The sequence below is a fragment of the Choloepus didactylus genome, chromosome 5 (assembly GCF_015220235.1).
Source record: "Choloepus didactylus isolate mChoDid1 chromosome 5, mChoDid1.pri, whole genome shotgun sequence".
NCBI lineage: Eukaryota > Metazoa > Chordata > Mammalia > Pilosa > Megalonychidae > Choloepus > Choloepus didactylus.
Window position 1 is genome coordinate 26,539,009 of NC_051311.1, and position 17,062 is coordinate 26,556,070.

The 17,062-nt window shown below is 36.7% G+C and overlaps 1 protein-coding gene across 6 annotated transcripts in view; it reads left to right on the plus strand.

The window, feature by feature from the left end:
- The window catches only part of DIP2C (disco interacting protein 2 homolog C), a 555,699-nt gene that overhangs the window by 292,829 nt on the left and 245,808 nt on the right, over nt 1-17,062 (plus strand). For all 6 annotated transcript variants that reach the window (XM_037835690.1, XM_037835692.1, XM_037835689.1 and 3 more), the window contains one exon: nt 6,470-6,580. In XM_037835690.1, coding sequence (XP_037691618.1) covers nt 6,470-6,580 — 111 coding nt within the window. The remainder of the gene's footprint in view (nt 1-6,469; nt 6,581-17,062) is intronic.

The window sequence follows — 17,062 nt, forward strand, 5'->3', positions numbered from 1 at the left end:
CATCCATCAGCACAATTTTTTTTTTTCAATTTTTAGAACATTTTCACTACTCCAGAAAAGAAACAAAGACAAAAAAAAGGAAACTCACATCCTCCCATACTCCTAACCACGCCACCTCCCCCTTCCATTACTGATTCATAGTTTTGGTATAGTACATTTGTTACTGTTGAAAAAGAATGTTAAAATACTACTAACTGTAGTATATAGTTTGCAATAGGTATTTATTTTTTACCATATGCCTCTCTATTATTAACCTCTAGTTATAGTGACATGCATTTGTTCTAGATTGTGAGAGAGATTTCTGATATTTGTATAGTTAATCACAGACATTGTCCACCACAAGATTCACTGTTTTATACATTCCCATATTTTAACCTCCAAGTTTCCTTCTGGTGACATGCGTGACTCTGAGCTTCCCCTATCCACCACCTTCACACACCTTTTAGCACTGTTAGTTATTCTCATTACATGCTACCATCACCCCTGTCCATTTCCAAATATTTAAATTCACCCTAGTTGAACATTCTGCTCATAATCAACCGCTTCCCATTCTTTAGCCTCATTCTATATCTTGGTAATTTATATTTCATGTCTATGAGTTTACATATTATAATTAGTTCATATCAGTGAGACCCTGCAATATTTGCCTTTATGTGTCTGTCTTATTTCACTAAATATAGTGCCCTCAAGTTTTCTTCATCAGCCCATTTCTTTTAAGATGGTTTTGTTCAAACACTATACATTCTGTCCTAAGTAAACAATCGTTGATTCCTCGTATAGTCACATATTTATGTATTGAGCATGATCGCCACTCTCTAAGGACATTTCTTCCACAAAGACGGAGGAGGAGTCAAAGAAGGCAGAGAGGCAAAAGAAAAAGGCAAGAAAAAGAGAGAAGAATAAACAAACAACAAAACTTGATAGCTAGAAGGGGACATAAGGAAAGATAGCATTAACCTCAAGTTGAATAAAGAGTCAGACAACATCACCAATGCCTAGAGTCCCATACCCTTCCCCTGTCCCCCCCCCCATATGCATTTAGCTTTGGTATGTTGCTTTTGTTACATTAAAGGAAGCATAATACAATGTTTCTGTTAATTTTAGCCTCTAGTTTGCGTTGAGTGTATTTTCCCCCCAGTCCCACCCTATTCTTAACACCTTGCAATGTTGACATTCATTTGGTCTACCTCATGTAAAAACATATTTGTACCTTTTATTACAATCGTTGAGCATCCTAGGTTTCCCTGAGTTACACAGTCCCAGTCTTTATCGTTTGTCTTTTGTTCTGGTGTCCCACATTATCCCAGCCTTCCTCTTTCAACCATATTCACAGTCATCTTTGTTCAGTGTACTTACATTGCTGTGCCACTATCTCCCAAAATTGTTTTCCAAACGTCTCACTCCTGTCTTTTCCTTTCTGTCTGCAGTGCTTCCTTTAGTGCTTCCTGTAGAGCAGGGTTCTTGTTCACAAACTTGGTCATTGTCTGTTTGTCAGAGAATATTTTAAGCTTTCCCTCTTATCTGAAGGATAGTTTTGCCGGATATAGGATTCTTGGTTGGTGGTTTTTCTCTTTCAGTATCTTAAATATATCACCCCACTTCCTTCTTGCCTCCATGGTTTCTATTGAGAAATCCACACATAGTCTTATCAAGGTTCCTTTGTATGTGATAGATTGTTTCTCTCTTGCTGCTTTCAGGATTCTCTCTTTATCTTTGACATTTGATAATGTGATTATTAAGTGTCTTGGCGTAGGCCTATTCAGATCTATTCTGTTTGGTATGCTGCTCTTCTTGGATCTGTAATTTTATGTCTTTCATAAGAGATGGGAAATTTTCATTGATTATTTCCTCCATTATTGCTTCTGCCCCTTTTCCCTTCTCTTCTCCTTCTGGAACACCAATGACATGCAAATTCTTGCTTTTCATTTTGTCTTTATGTTCCTGGAGACGTTGCTCATATTTTTCCATTCTTTTCTCTATCTGTTCTTTTGTATGTAGGCTTTCAGGCGCCTTGTTCTCCAGTTCCTGAGTGTTTTCTTCTGCCTCTTGAGATCTGCTGTTGTATGTTTCCATTGTGTCTTTCATCTCTTGTGTTGTGCCTTTCATTTCCATAGATTCCGCCAGTTGGTTTTTTGAACTTTCAATTTCTACCTTATGTATATCCTGTGCTTTCATTATACAGTTCATCTCTTTTGCCATATCTTCCCTAAACTTTTTGAATTCACTTATTATTAGTTGTTTCAATTCCTGCATCACAGTTGAAGTGCAAGTTTGTTCCCCTGACCGGGCCATAACCTCATTTTTCTTGGTGTAGGTTGTAGTTTTCTGTTGTCTAGGCATGGTTTCCTTGGTTACCCCAATCAGGCCTCCCCAGACCAGAATGGGCTCAGGTCCCAGAAGGAAGAAATATTCAGTATCCGGTTTCCTGAGGTTGTGTCTTAGAAAATTGGTACACCCTCTGATGCCTCCGGTTACTGTGCTTTTCTGCCCAGCAGGTGGCGCCTGTTAGCCTATAATTCTTGACTGGTGTAAGTACTGAAAGGCTGGTAGTAGAGCTGGGCCCCACCCCTTTCCTCTTAGGGGGAGGTTATTAGCATTTCAGTGGTCTCTCTCTGCCTGTGCTATACCCTTGTCTGGGTCACAGAACTGGGAACTGAAAATGGCTGAGGCTTTCTCCAGTGAGTTGAAAAAGGAACAGAGCTAGTCCGAGGCGACCCTCTGGCTCTCCAAGGTCAGTCGTCACCCAAAGCCTCTGTCTGCTTTTTGGGGACTCGTACCTCGTGGTGAGCAGTTCACACTCACTAATTAAAACCCCAGTTGGAGCTCAGCTGAGCTATATTCGCTTGCTGGGAGAAAGCTTCTCTCTGGCATGAAGAGGCTTTGTAGCTTGGGCTGTGCGGGAGGGGTCTCCCAATTTGGATCCGCAGTTTTTACTTACAGATTTTATGCTGTGATCTCGGGCATTCCTCCCAATTTAGGTTAGTGTGTGATGAGTGGACAGTCATGTTTGTCCCCCTGCAGTTATTCCAGATTATTTACTAGTTGTTTCTGTTTTTTTTTTTTCAGTTGTTCCAGGGGGACTACTTAGCTTCCACTCCTCTCTATGCTGCCATTCTTAGATCCTCTCTGCTAATTCCTTTTTTATGGATAACGATGGTAGTTTTGGTTAGCCCTGGGTCCTTCTGTGATAACTAGTTAAATTCTAATTTGGGGTTGCATATTTCACTGAGGGTTTTTCTTTTTTGACACATATCTTTAAGATCTTTAAATTATCTCAAATGTCATTTGGAAAGAGGTCAGATAAAAATTAATGAAATGTGTACACTCATAGTTTCTTTTTCATGTCCTGTTGCTTTTGACCTGTTGAAACTATCTTCTTTTGTCCAGTCTTATGTATTCCTTTTTTAAAACTTGTAAATTTTGCATTTCACCCTGTGAGAATAAATGTTCACAATATTTGTATGCAAAATTAGCTTTCTGAGGTCCATGAGCAGGCCAACAATAACCTACAAGTATGTATAGCATTATCTGTGTGTATAATCATTATGACTGTGCGTTTCCCAAAAAAGTATATGACCTATTAGGTACCAGGAAAAGATTAATGTTGATAATAATTCCAGGAAGCATATTTGCATTAATTAGATAGTGAGATTGAAAGCCTCACATTAGAAAAAAAAAATCAGACTATCATTAACATCGGGCCATCAGTTAAACTTGGCAGCTTGCAAATAACATAGCAACTTGAAAAGGTACGTTTATCCCTACTTCCTCCTAAAACTGCACTGAGATGACAGTAAATAGATAAATTATAAACCTGCAAGGACAAAGAGAATGAGAGTGACAGTGAAAAATGTTTGCAATATATAAAGTAGTTGAATTAATGGCATCTTATGTAGCAAAGTAGAGGAAGACCAGTGAGGGAGACTAGGATGAAAACCATGGGAACTGGAGGCAGCGGGAACCACTGGCAAGAAACGGAGGTTGGGGGACAAAGCATGGAGATAAAAGAAGGCAAAGGATCTGGGAAACAGGTGTTCCAAGTCTTCCTCGTGTCCACCAGAAATGTTTATTTTCTTGAGAAATTAAACCAGAAGGGCTCCAGATTTAGGACCACAAGGCAGTACTGAAAATTGATGCACTAAATAGTAATATGCAAACGTAAGCCTTGGCCCCAGAGCAAATATCCCTGTGTTAAATCACAAGGTTGGAGACCTTCTGTGGGGAAGTGAATAGGCCCACATAAAAGACCTATTGGAAACAGATTTGGTTGTCACACAGCCCCACCCCCTTCTGGGAAAAAAAATTGGCTTGTAGCTCATTAAGTGGGAAAAAGGAAGAGATTGTATAAAGTGACAAAGGAGGAAAAAAAAAGAGATTTTATATTAAGATTATAGAATCAGAATGACATTAACCACTCAACAACAGTATTGGAAACTATAAGGCAACGATATAATTTTCACATGGAATTCTGTATCTAGCCAAATTATGAATCACATTAGAGTAGGAAAAAACACATTTTCTGACTTACAGGGTCTCAAAATATTATTTCATTCACGCTTTCTCAGAAAGCTACTGGAGTGTGCTACTTTAAAATAAGAAAGTGAAGTAAGAAAAAAGATAATAAGGGATGTAGGAAACAAATGATCCAACACAAGATAAAGCAAACGCAAGTCACAGGGTGAATAAGGCTGAGGGAATTCCTAAATGACATTTGTGCAGCAGGCCAAGAAACTAACCAGTCGAGATTTGAGCAAAGGGGTGGAGGATTCCAAGTGGCAGGTTTTTAAGGAAAAAGAAAATTGAACTAAAATCATCAGATTGTCAGTGTTTGACCATGGGGGATAGATAAAAGTATTGGAAAAAGTTTTTCAGTTCTGCTGCAAAGCATTAGCAATAGGTTGAAAGCCAAGATAAGGGGAAAAAATAATACAGATATTAACTCTAGAATAATAAAGAAGAGGATAGAAATGTAATCATAGCATACTTCTCACTGCAGAAAACAGTATGCACATAAACATAATGTAGTAGTGATGGCTATGGTGGAATACAGGAAAAGTGTATTTATAGTGTCCAACATTGATTATTCAATTATAAATATCAATGGAAACAGGTAACTACTACTGTTTTTCATTATAAGGCTTAAAGTACTCTGATTCTATAAACTCTTGTATCTGTTTGATAAAAAAAGTAATTTTTAAAAAGATCATTTAAAAAGATCATTTGTAGATAGTAGTTAGATGATGTGTGGTAACTGCAAACTGTTCAGCCATCAAGAACTATTAATTAATAAATTAATATATTTGCTAAATGAAGAACTTACAGAATCTAACAAAGTGGCTACAGCTTAGTAGCTATCTTTTTCACAATTCTAATATAGTTAATATATGGTACTCATAAACATGCCATCAAAAATTGAGGTACAGAAATCACCAGAATAAAAGGAATATTAAATCCAAAGAAATAGATATTTAACTCTGATGGAGTTCATCATTGAAAACCAGGGACTAAAACATTTTTTTTAACTTGAAATTTTTATGTCCTCATTTACTTTCAAAGTATTGCTGGTTCTTTTCTGAAGAAGCAGGAATTGATGATTAATGTTCAACATAAAAGAATTTCTTTATTTTGAACTACAATGATTAAATCTTTCCCACAGTATTTAATTTTATCTGTATGGTATTCCTTGCCACTCTAATTCCAGGGAAGAATAGATATTGTGAATGGTAGATTTCTGCTAGCTTTTTGACCAATACCCATTGAATTATTTTTCTTTATAAATATTTGTTAATATTTTTTATAATTCGTCAAAACTGTATCCAACTACAATTTGTTCATTTATTATCATCAAACATAGTAGGTTTCCAGACAGAGGTTTAGATTGAGCAAAGTTGGTAGTTTATGTTAAATTTTCAGTCCCTGAATTATATTGTTAAAGTATGCTGTAAAATTTATCTTAAAGTTCACTTTAATGCAATAAAGGTAATTTTAAACTTTCTCAAGAATTTATATAACCCTTTCTATATACTGTATAAAAAAAGATCAAGATTCTATGTCTTCAGCTCCATTTTTCTTCTCAACTCTAAAGATTTCATTTACTTTTGGTTTACTTTGTGTCTCTTCCTACGATGCAGTAGATTTCACGATGCCAAGGAGCACATCCTGGCATTTCTAACCACTGTAGTGTCATGGGCATAATTGGTCTCCTCACAGGCAGAATTTCCCTTGCACTTCTTTTCCTCTCTCCACAGCCTGGCAGCACGTATCTCATTTTATCTTTCATGCGGTTATGCTGGCTGTGATTATTTCCCCTTATCCCTCATACTTAGTCTCACATGCTATGCTAGCCTTGCTGTGGAAATATATTGAGACAGGATTTTATTGAGCCAAATGACTGACTCCACAAAACGAACTGACTCCAGCTCCCAAGTAAATCCTCACCCTTACTTTGCTTTTCTTCTTTTAAATTCAGGGGTAGATCAAGCTTTGCCTCAAGAACGTCGAACTCCTGTCACTCCTTCCTCCTCTTCTCGCTATCACCGCCGGAGGTCCTCAGGGTCACGAGATGAACGCTATCGGTCAGGTGAGACACTAACTGGGGGCGTGAGATCCATAATATAATTTAATGTTCATTAAATGGGCTAATGGGTGCCTTTTTCCAGCATGCTTTAAGAGGCATAATTATAATAAATTTGAATTTCTTGTGGTTGGCTGTGTGATCCCACCTTATACACAAAATAAACCCTTTGTGGTAACATTATAGTTCAGTAAATAGCCCTTCCCACATTTTGAAAGATGGCATTGTCTGCTATTCAAAATTTCATAATTATAAAAATCAACACTCATGAACCAAAAAGAAACAAAATCCCTAATATTATATTCCATGGTTATTATTTTTTTTTTGTTTCATGATACTATCTACCAAGAATGCTGTCTTAGTAATTTAGTTTTATTGCAGTCATCACCTAGGCTTGGCCACCTTGAATTTCTTCCATTTATTTAGCAACAGATAACTTATACTGTGATTATTTTAATTACCTTTTGATAAATTTTTTTTCTAACATGTAGGTTCAAATTGCTTTTTCTTGTATCCCTAATTACAATTTTTAAAAGAAAATTATCTTTTTTTCTTGTTTCATGGACAACAAATTAGAGCACACATCAATGGTTAATGATGACCTTAATTATTACATTTGTATGTCACTATGTATTTTGCAAAGTACTATTCACAGGCAATTATCTCATTTAGTTTTTATGAAAAACAGGTGAAGTAGTTCTTACTGTCTCATGTTGCAGAAGAGGAAACTGAGATTCAGAGAGATTAAGTAATTTACCCATTTCACACAGTGGTTGGGCGGGTAAGTGATGGGACTCCAAATCCTGTGCGAGTCTCACAAGATCATGTTTGATGAATCTTTCCATTAATAGAAGACTTACATGGTAAACCATGCACCACATCCTCCTAAGTGGCTGTCTGTCTGGCTTCCTGGCTGTGCTTTCCTTTCTAAAAGTGAGAAAGGGGAAAACAGAGAGATTGTATGGCGTTAGGAGTCATCATTTGCCTAAGCAACAAGAAATAGATTTGAGAAAGGAAGGAAAAGCAGAGCCTTATTTCACTGATGCTTCTCCTGCCTTTTGGCAGCTATCATGAGGCCTCGCTGCCTAGGAGAATATATGGGCATGGAATGAGGCTTGGAAAATATATGGAGATGGAATGAAAGATGTATTTTGTTCTCAAATCTCCCTCCTGTAATTTTCAGAGCTATTTTAATACCCAACACTTATCAAGAGTCCACATTACTCATTTAGGCATCTCAGAGGCCCCTTTTAAATAATTAGGAGAGTAAAGGGATGCATTTATCTTGCCAGTGCACTGTGAAATACTTCCATTAACTACCTTCTCTTGAGTAGTACTGTACTAGTATTTTATATGTATACATATGCACACATATATAGATACATATTTATGTTCATCAGTACCTTCAGTTTTCACTGAAGCTAGTTAATTGTGTTTTTTTTTTTTAAACTCTCTGTGTAAGTGTCATACCTTAGAAGTATTCCATGCAGTGCAAGCACCTATCTATCTTTGTGGTGCTGATCTGTTGGAAACATGCATTTAAACAACCCTTTTCAATCCTATTCGCCTTCAGTACAGCTCTGATACTCATAATCCCATCAGCAAACAATTGTCACCCCTATCCATTCCCACATCTTTGAATTCATCATCATTAACAAATCTGAATATATAAGATTATCATTTGCCCTCATTAGCTTCTGTCTATCACTAGTCCCCAATAATCTACATTGTAAGACATTGATTTTACCTTGTTCAAAGAGTTCATAGAAGTGGTAACATACACTATCTCTCTGTTTGTATCTGACTTATTTCACTCAGCATTGTATCTTCAAGGTTCATCTATGTTGCCATAAGTTTCGGGAACTTGTTCCTTCCTACTGCTGCATAGTTTTCCGTTGTAGGTATATACCACATTTTATTTATCCACTAGTCTGTTGAAGGACATTTGGATTGTTTCCATTTCTTGGCACTCATAAACATTGCTGCTATAAACATCGGTGTACAAATGTCTGTTCGTGTCACTGCTTTAAAATCTTCTGGGTATATACCAAGAAGTGGAATTGCTGGATCGTAGGGTAATTTTATATCTAGTTTTCTGAGAAACCGCCAAACTATCTTCCATAGCGGCTAACCATTATACAGTCCCACCAGCAATGAATAAGCGTTCCAATTTCTCCATATCCTCTCTACCATTTATTGTTTCCTGTTTAATGACAGCCATTATTATTGGTGTGAGACGGTATCTCATTGTGGTTTTGATTTGCATTTCCCTAATAGCTAGGGCAGATGAACATTTTTTCCTGTGTTTTTTTTTAGCCATTTGTATTGAGTTGGCTGCCTCTTCACCTTTTTGACAAATTCTTTTGCATAATCTGAAAACCACTTTCCCTTCCAAATAAATTTGATAACTAACTTTTCCAAGTCTGAAAAGTATTTTGTTGGAATTTTGATTGGAATTGCATTGAATCTGTAGATCAATTTGTGTAGAATTGACATCTTAACAATGGTTAGTCTTCTTATCCATGAACAAGGAATATTTTTCCACCTATTCAGGTCTTTTAAAATTTCTTTTAGTAAAATTTTGTAATTTTCTGTGTAGAGGTCTTTTTATGTCCTTGGTTAGGTTTATTCCTAGGTACTTGATTTTTTTAGTTGCTATTGTGAATAGAATTTTTTTTTTTGATTAGGTCATTACTAGTATACAGAGACATTACTGACTTATGTGCCACTGACTTACATCCTGCCACTCTGCTGAATTTTTTTATTAGCTCAGGTAACTTTGTTGTCAAATTCTCAGGATTTTCTAAATAGAAGATCATATCATTTGCAAATAATGACAGTTTTACTTCTTCCTTTCTAATTTGGATGCCTTTTATATCTTTGTCTTAGTGAAATGCTCTGGCTAGAAATTCTAGCACAGTGTTGAATAATAGAGGTGACAGTGGGTATCCCTGTCTCATTCCCGGTCTTAGGGGGAGGCTTTCAGCCTCTCATCATTGGGTACTATGCTGGCTGTGGGTTTTTCATATATGCCCTTAATCATATTGAGGAAGGATCCCTCAATTCCTATCTTTTGAAGTGTTTTTTATCAAATGGCTTTGTTGAATTTTGTCAAATGGCTTTTCCAGCATCTATCAAGGTGATCATTTGATTTTTCCCTTTCAATTTGTTAATGTGTTGAATTACATTGATTGATTTTTTAATATTGAACCATCCTTGCATGCCAGGAATGAAACCCACTTGGTCGTGGTGTGTAATTCTTTTAATGTGTCTTTGGATTAGATTTGCAAGTATTTTGTTAAGGATTTTTACATCTGTATTCATTAAGGAGATTGGCCTGTAGTTTTCCTTTTTTGTAGTATCTTTGTCTGCTTTTGATATCAGAGCAATATTAGCTTTATAAAATGAGTTAGTGTTCCTTTTTCTTCGTTTTTTTTGAAAGAGTTTGAGCAGGATTGGTGTCAATTCTTTTTGGAAAGTTTGATGAAATTCCCCTGTGAAGCCATCTGGCCCTGAGCTTTTATTTGTAGGTAGATTTTTGATGACCGATTGGATCTCTTTGCTTGTGATTGGTTTGTTGAGGTTTTCTATTTCTTCTTGTGTCAGTCTAGGCTGTTCATGTGTTTCTAGGAAATTATCCATTTCGTCTAAATTGTCTAGCTTGTTTGCATACAGTTTTTCATAGTATCCTCTTATGATTTTTTTTTTTTTTCTTCAGTGTCCATAGTAATTATCCCCTTCTCATTTCTGATTCTGCTTATTTGGGTCTTCTCTCTTTTTAAGTGTTCAGTCTAGTTAAGGGTCTGTCAATCTTCATGATCTCAAAGAAACAACTTTTGGTTTTATTTATTCTCTCTATTGTTTTTTGTTCTCTAGCTCATCTATTTCTGTTTTGATCTTTATTTCTTTTCTTCTGATTGCTTTAGGGTTAGTTTGCTGATCATTCTTTAGCCTCTTCTGTTGTTTTGTTAGGTCTTTGGTTTTAGCTCTTTCTTTCTTTTTGATACATGCTGTCCTAGTTTGCTAATGCTGCAGAATGCAAAACACCAGAGATGGATAGGCTTTCATAAAATGGGGGTTTATTTCACTACACAGTTACAGTCTTAAGGCCACAAAGCGTCCAAGGCAACACATCAGCAACCGGGCACCTTCACCAGAGGATGGCCAATGGCCTCCGGAAAACCTCTGTTAGCTAGGAAGGCAGCTGGCATCTGCTCCAAAGCTCCGGCCTCAAAACGGCTTTCTCCCAGGGCGTTCTTTTCTAGCAAGCTTGCTTCTCTTCAACACATCACTCCCAGCTGCACTCCTTTAGTCTCTTTGAGTCAGCATGTTTTACATGGCTCCACTGATCAAGGCCCACCCCCGAATGGGCGGGGCCACACCTCCATGGGAACATCTCATCAAAATTATCATTACCCACAGCTGGGTGGGGCACATTCCAAGCAAATCTCTGCCTCACAAGACCACAAAGATAATGGCATTTGGGGGACACAATACATTCAAACCGGCACACATGCTTTTAGAACTATAAATTTCTCTCTCAGCACTGCCTTCGATGCGTCCCACAGGTTTTGATATGTTGTGTTCTCATTTGCATTCGTCTCTAGATATTTAACCTGTTTCTATTGGAATTTCTTCTTCGACCCACTGGTTGTTTAGGAGTGTGTTGTTTAACCTCCATATATTTATGAAAGATCTGCTTCTTTGGTGGTTATTGATTTCTAGTTGTATTCCATTATGGTCAGTGAATGTGTTTTGAATAATTTCAGTCTTTTTAAATTTATTAAGATTTGTTTTTTGCCCCAGCATATGATCTATCCTGGAGAACAAACATTCCATGGGCACTAGAGAAGAATGTATATTCTGGTACTTTGGGATATGATGATCTATATATGTCTGTTAAGTCTAGTTCATTTATCATGTTATTTAGGTTCTCAATTTCCTTATTGATCCTCTGTCTAGTTCTGTCTATAGAAGAGAGGTGTATTGAAGTCTCCCACTATTGCTGTAGACGTGTCTATTGCTTTCTTCCATTTAGCTAGTGTTTGTCTCATGTATTTTGGAGCTCCTTGATTGGGTGCATAAAGATTCTTATTTCTTCTTGGTGAATTGTCCGTTTTATTAATATATGTATCCTTCTTGTCTCTTATGACATCTTTGCATTTAAAGTCTATTTTGTCCGGTATTAGTATAGATATTCATATGCTTCCTTTTGGTTGCAGCTTGTGTAGAATATTTTTTTCCATCCTTTCACTTTCAGTCTTTGTGTTGCAGGGCCTAAAATGAGTCTGTTGTAAACAGGGTATTGATGGGTCATAATCTATTAATCTTTTCTACCAGTCTGTATCTTTCAATTGGAGAGTTTAATTCACATTCAAAGTTATTACTGTGAAGGGAGTTCTTGAACCAGCCATCTTATCCTTTGGTTTTTAGTTGTTAGATCTTTTTTTTTTTTTTTTTTTACTCCCCTTTCTCTTTTTTTTCCTTTAAGTTACCCTTAGTAATACTTTTCGATTCTATGCTCTTCTCCAGACCTCTCTCTCCTTTCTTTTTTTCAGCTGATAGAGCTCCCTTTAGTATTTCTTGCAAGTCAGGTCTCTTTTTAACAAATTCTCTCAGCATTTGTTTGTGAAAATTTTAAACTCTCCTTCAATTTTGAAGGAGAGCTTTGCTGGATAAAGAATTCTTGGCTGGCAGTTTTTCTCTTTCAGAATCTTAAATATGTCATACTGCTGTCTTCTCACCTTCCTGGTTCCTGCTGAGTTGTCATTTAATAGATGAAAAATTTGAAGTTTAGGTTGATGATGTGATTGCTAAAAGTCCCACAGTGAGTAGCTCTTCAAAATCAGATTTAAATCTAGGTTTATCTGGTCTGTTATCTGATTCTTACCACACTGTTAAGTATTTAATACAAACTTTTAGATGGAAATTAAATCATAGGATTATCTCTTTCCCGCTTGCGTATCTTTCCTGATGATGCTAAGGGAGGTGAAAAGCACTTGGGTTTATATAGCCCTTTGATATATGTGGTCTGTTATGTCCTAGTTATTCCAGGAGATGGGTAGGATAAGTTGTGCTTCTGTCACTATTTTTCTTTTTAACTGAAAGTCCAAGAGGTTAATATAGTAGGAAATGGAGATCTCTTGACCTCAGTTGCATTCTCCATTCATCTGTACAACATCGCCTTGATCTTAAGAGGACAGAATGATAAAAAAAGGGGGTGGTGCCTGAGTAGAAAAATGGAGGGAAATTTAGAGATTTTTTTTCTTCACTAGTTCAAAAGAAACATTGCAAACTCAGGCCTCTGAAAAAGAAACTGGACCCCATCTTGTTCCGGCCCACCTCAAATCCGGCTTTAGAATCACTATTCATTTTTCATTAGCATCCTCGTGAGGTGGAGAATACAGCTCCAATTACAGAGTAAGACTAACACTGTGCTTTGGAGCAAATGCAAGTTTTAATCTTTTCCAATTAGAATATCAGAGATGGTTGGAATTGTCCTGCTGTTTCAGGTGAGGCAGCAGCCTCGTTCTTACAAGCTCCTCTCTTTGTGTTTCCATTCTTGTGGTATTCTGTCTAGGCTCTATCTGACCCATCTTTCCATACCACTTTGTCCCACCCGCCTCTATTTTTGGTATTTTTTCTGGTTGCCCTTTCTGTGCAGTCGTTCAGAACAGCCCTTCAGTGTGAGCTGAGTTGTCAGCTTTCAGCCCCAGCTTCACCTAGGGATGCCACTGTGGCCCTCCTTTGGCTTCAGACCTCAATTCAAAGATTTGCTCAGACCCCTGAGATGGTCAGCTCAGGTTCTTGGAACTCCATGTGGACATCTAATGCCCTTGGAGCTCAGTTGTCTTAAGAAAGTTTTGATGAAGTTTAGTTGATGTGTCTGCTCTGTACCGGGCACCATGTTAGGTGTTAGAGAGCTGCAGAGAAGACTAAGACACGGTCACCCCCTCAAAGAGTTAAGTCCAAAGGAGGAGGCAGACAAGTGAATCAGCAATTATAATATTACAATATAATACAGTTAAGTAGAGTGTGATAAGTGTGTTAAGGTTTCTGGCCTTGCCTCGCCTCAGTATAGTTGGCTCTCAACACAGAAGCCAGAGTGATCTTTTAAAACCTATGTTAGATCATGATTCTCCTCTGCTTAAGTGTCCCAATAGCTCTCCATTTCACACAGTGTCAAATTCAGATTCCTTATGGTGACCTCCAGGGTATATGATCTGCTTCACCTTTACCTCTGGGATCTCATCTCCATTACTTTCCCCCTTGCTCCCTCCCCTGTAGCCACACTGAGTCCTTCGTGTTTCTTCAACACCTGTGTGTGGGGTCTTTATACTGGCTGGTCCCTCTTCTCTCAAGTGTACAAATTGCTTATTCCCTTATCTGCATTGGCTCTTTGTTCAAACGTTTCTGTTTTTGTGAAGCATTCTCTGACTACCTTATTAAAATTTAACACATCCTCCCATCTCACACACAGTGCCTACCCTTACTCTGATTTGTCTCTGTTATAGCTATCATCATCTGACATATTGTATGTTTTAGCTGTCTATGCATCCGTCTGTCCATCCATCCATCCATCCATCCCCCATAAGATTATAAGGACCACAAGGAAGGGATCTTTGTTTTGTTCATTTATGTGTACCAAGCATGTAAGTAAAGACTGGTTAATATATTTTGAAGGGAGGAAGATGAGGACTGTGGCACATTGGAGCAAGGGCAAGAAATTAAATAGGGGCCAGATTATAAAGTATCTGGTATCCAGTGTTTTGGAATTTGGACTTTATTCTGAAGATGATAGGGTACTTCTTGAAGTTTTTAGTCAAGGGCGTGACAAGAAGGAGACATAAGGTTTAGAAGATTACTTCAGTAGCTATGTGGAGCATGGATTAGAAGTGGATTGTGACTGGAGTTAGAATTTTATTGAAGGAATTTGAAAGATACTTATTTCCAGAGAGATTTGATACATGTTGAAGACAGATAAATCTGCACCAGTGAAATGTGATCTATGTTTAAGAGATAGTAGCAATGGGATCTGAAGGCTGAGTTAACATAGATGTGTATGAGAGTGGGATTCAAAGAGGTCCCCTGCACGTCTAAGTTGTACAGCTGAATAGAAGATGGTCTCCTATTCTGAACCTATCATTTGCCTTTAGAGAATTGTTTCCTGTTTGTAGGTTAAAAAATGGTAGAATTTGCCTCAGTTATTTGCTAGAGTATACTGTGAAAAGTTGTGTAGACAGACTTTGAGGTATCAGATAAGATATGATGAAAAATGCTGTTATTTGATATATACTATTTTAATTAAAAATTTTTTTTTGTACTCTTCTCCATTTTAAATGAGCTGCTAAATTTGCATATCTACTTGCATATACATAGGATCTTTCCATATGCAGTTGAAATCTCAGTTGATGTTCTCATTTTCCTTAATCTTGACGCTATACTATGCCTACCCCCAAAACTCCCATTTCATGACAGCTGGTCTAAAGATTTGATACTCTCACTTAGCAACTTATTTTCTGCTATTTCTGATTAAAAGAACCCAGTCATGAGTTTCCTTAATTTAATTTTCTGATATACTGTAGTTTATTTTCTCTTAGAGTGTATACTCATATGTGGTTTAAAAAACTGAGGAATAAGATCCGAAGAGCTTATTTTACATTCTGTTGCCAATGTATACATTTCAGAATTTTCTGCTTTTTTTCTTCTGAGCCAGCATGGAAGATTTAAGATATTCAAAAGAACATGTTTTGTAGCTCCTAAGGAGACTTGGCTTTCTAAAATTCTTTTACCACTAAACTTGGCAGTTTGGTTTAGTGCTTTTAGTTTGGTTACTTCAGTGATCAAAACATGTCCGGCCTAAGTAATTCTGTTATCTCTTAGAAAATTGACCTAGTCAACCATATAGCCTCCAATTTAATCTCTCTTGACTGTGTTTTTCTGTTTCACTTCTAAACCCATAGCATTGTATTGAAATGAACTCGTTGTAGAAATCTTTATAATAGCCTGTACCTCTCTTCCTTTTAAATACTTGTATTTTAGAACTTAAAAATTTGATTTGGAAAATGAATGAACAGTCATTTATTGAACATCTAGAATATGTCAAACTCTGTATTAGTCACTTAATTACCTTTATTTGGTAAAGTCTAAATTTGGGCTTTAAAAATTTTTTAATATTTTTAACACTTTTTTTACGTTAACCAAAAATCTAAAGAAGAAAACCTTCCAATTTGTGCTGTTTCCATTCCAACCAAGATCAGTGATGACAAGGAAGAATATTAAAACTAAAATGCAGTGTACTATTCCTAATATTTTTGGAATTATTGTTTTGTCTTTTATAATCTTAAAAAAGTTTTAAAGACCATGTGTTTTATATGTTTGCATGAAAACCTTCTTAGCTACAGAAGCTGTGATCTCAATCTCTTCTCATTTGAAGGTGGAATGTAATGGAATGATTATGCTTTTCTAGGACAGGGAATCTCAAACTACAGTCAGAGGCTGCTCAGAGTTCCCGAGACCCTGTCTGCAAGGTCAAAGCAATTTGCAGAATAACGCTAACATGTTATTTACCTTTTTTCAATCTCCTTCCTTCATGAATGTACGATGGATGTTTCCAGAGGCTAAATAACGTGTGATATTATCATTCTGACAGTGGAACCTGTGCTTGTGAAGACCTGTGTTTAAAAATTTTCTCATTTTACTTTAGAATACAGTAAATGTGAAAAGATATAACCCTATAAGCAAATGCTTTTTTAGGTTTTAAGCAATTTTTAAGTGTTTAAAGTGGTCTTAGGGTCAAAGAATTTGAGAACCATCGCTATGAGATTATTTTAATAAATTGGCAGATAATAAGCAATAAAAGCCTCTGTATCTGAACCCATCTCCTTAAAGGTGAATTTATAGAGATTAAGGTCTTACCATTGCAATCATCAGTTTCTGGAATAAAGACTTGTATCCTGGTATTCATTCAACAAATATACAAATAATTCTGTGTCACTGAGTACTCGGCGATGTACTGTGAGACAAAAATATAGTAAATTCTGTCCTCACTGCCAAAGAGTTTACCTTGTAATAGGTTCTTCCTTGATGCTGAAGTGTAATTTTCTAGATTGAGAAAGTTTATCTTACTCCTGGTTCAACTTGGATTTAGTGATTTTTAATGTCTTTCCTAACTCTGTGAACTGTTTTCTCTCTGAGCAACTAAATTTTTTCATTTATTATTCATTCTAATAGAAATAAGAAAATAACATTATAGTAGAATGTGAAGGGCTGGGAGAGAATACTCCACGTAGAGCTGTTGACTCAGACGGTGTAGTTAATCTCTCCAGTGAAGGTGACATGCACCGTATGTGTGGAGCTGCACTGTCCACCATGGTAGCCAATAGCTACACGGGCCTTTTAGTTTAACTTAATAAAGTTTAAATTTCCACTCTTCTGTTGCACTAACTGCATTTTAAGGTGAGTGCCTATCATATTGGACAATGCAGT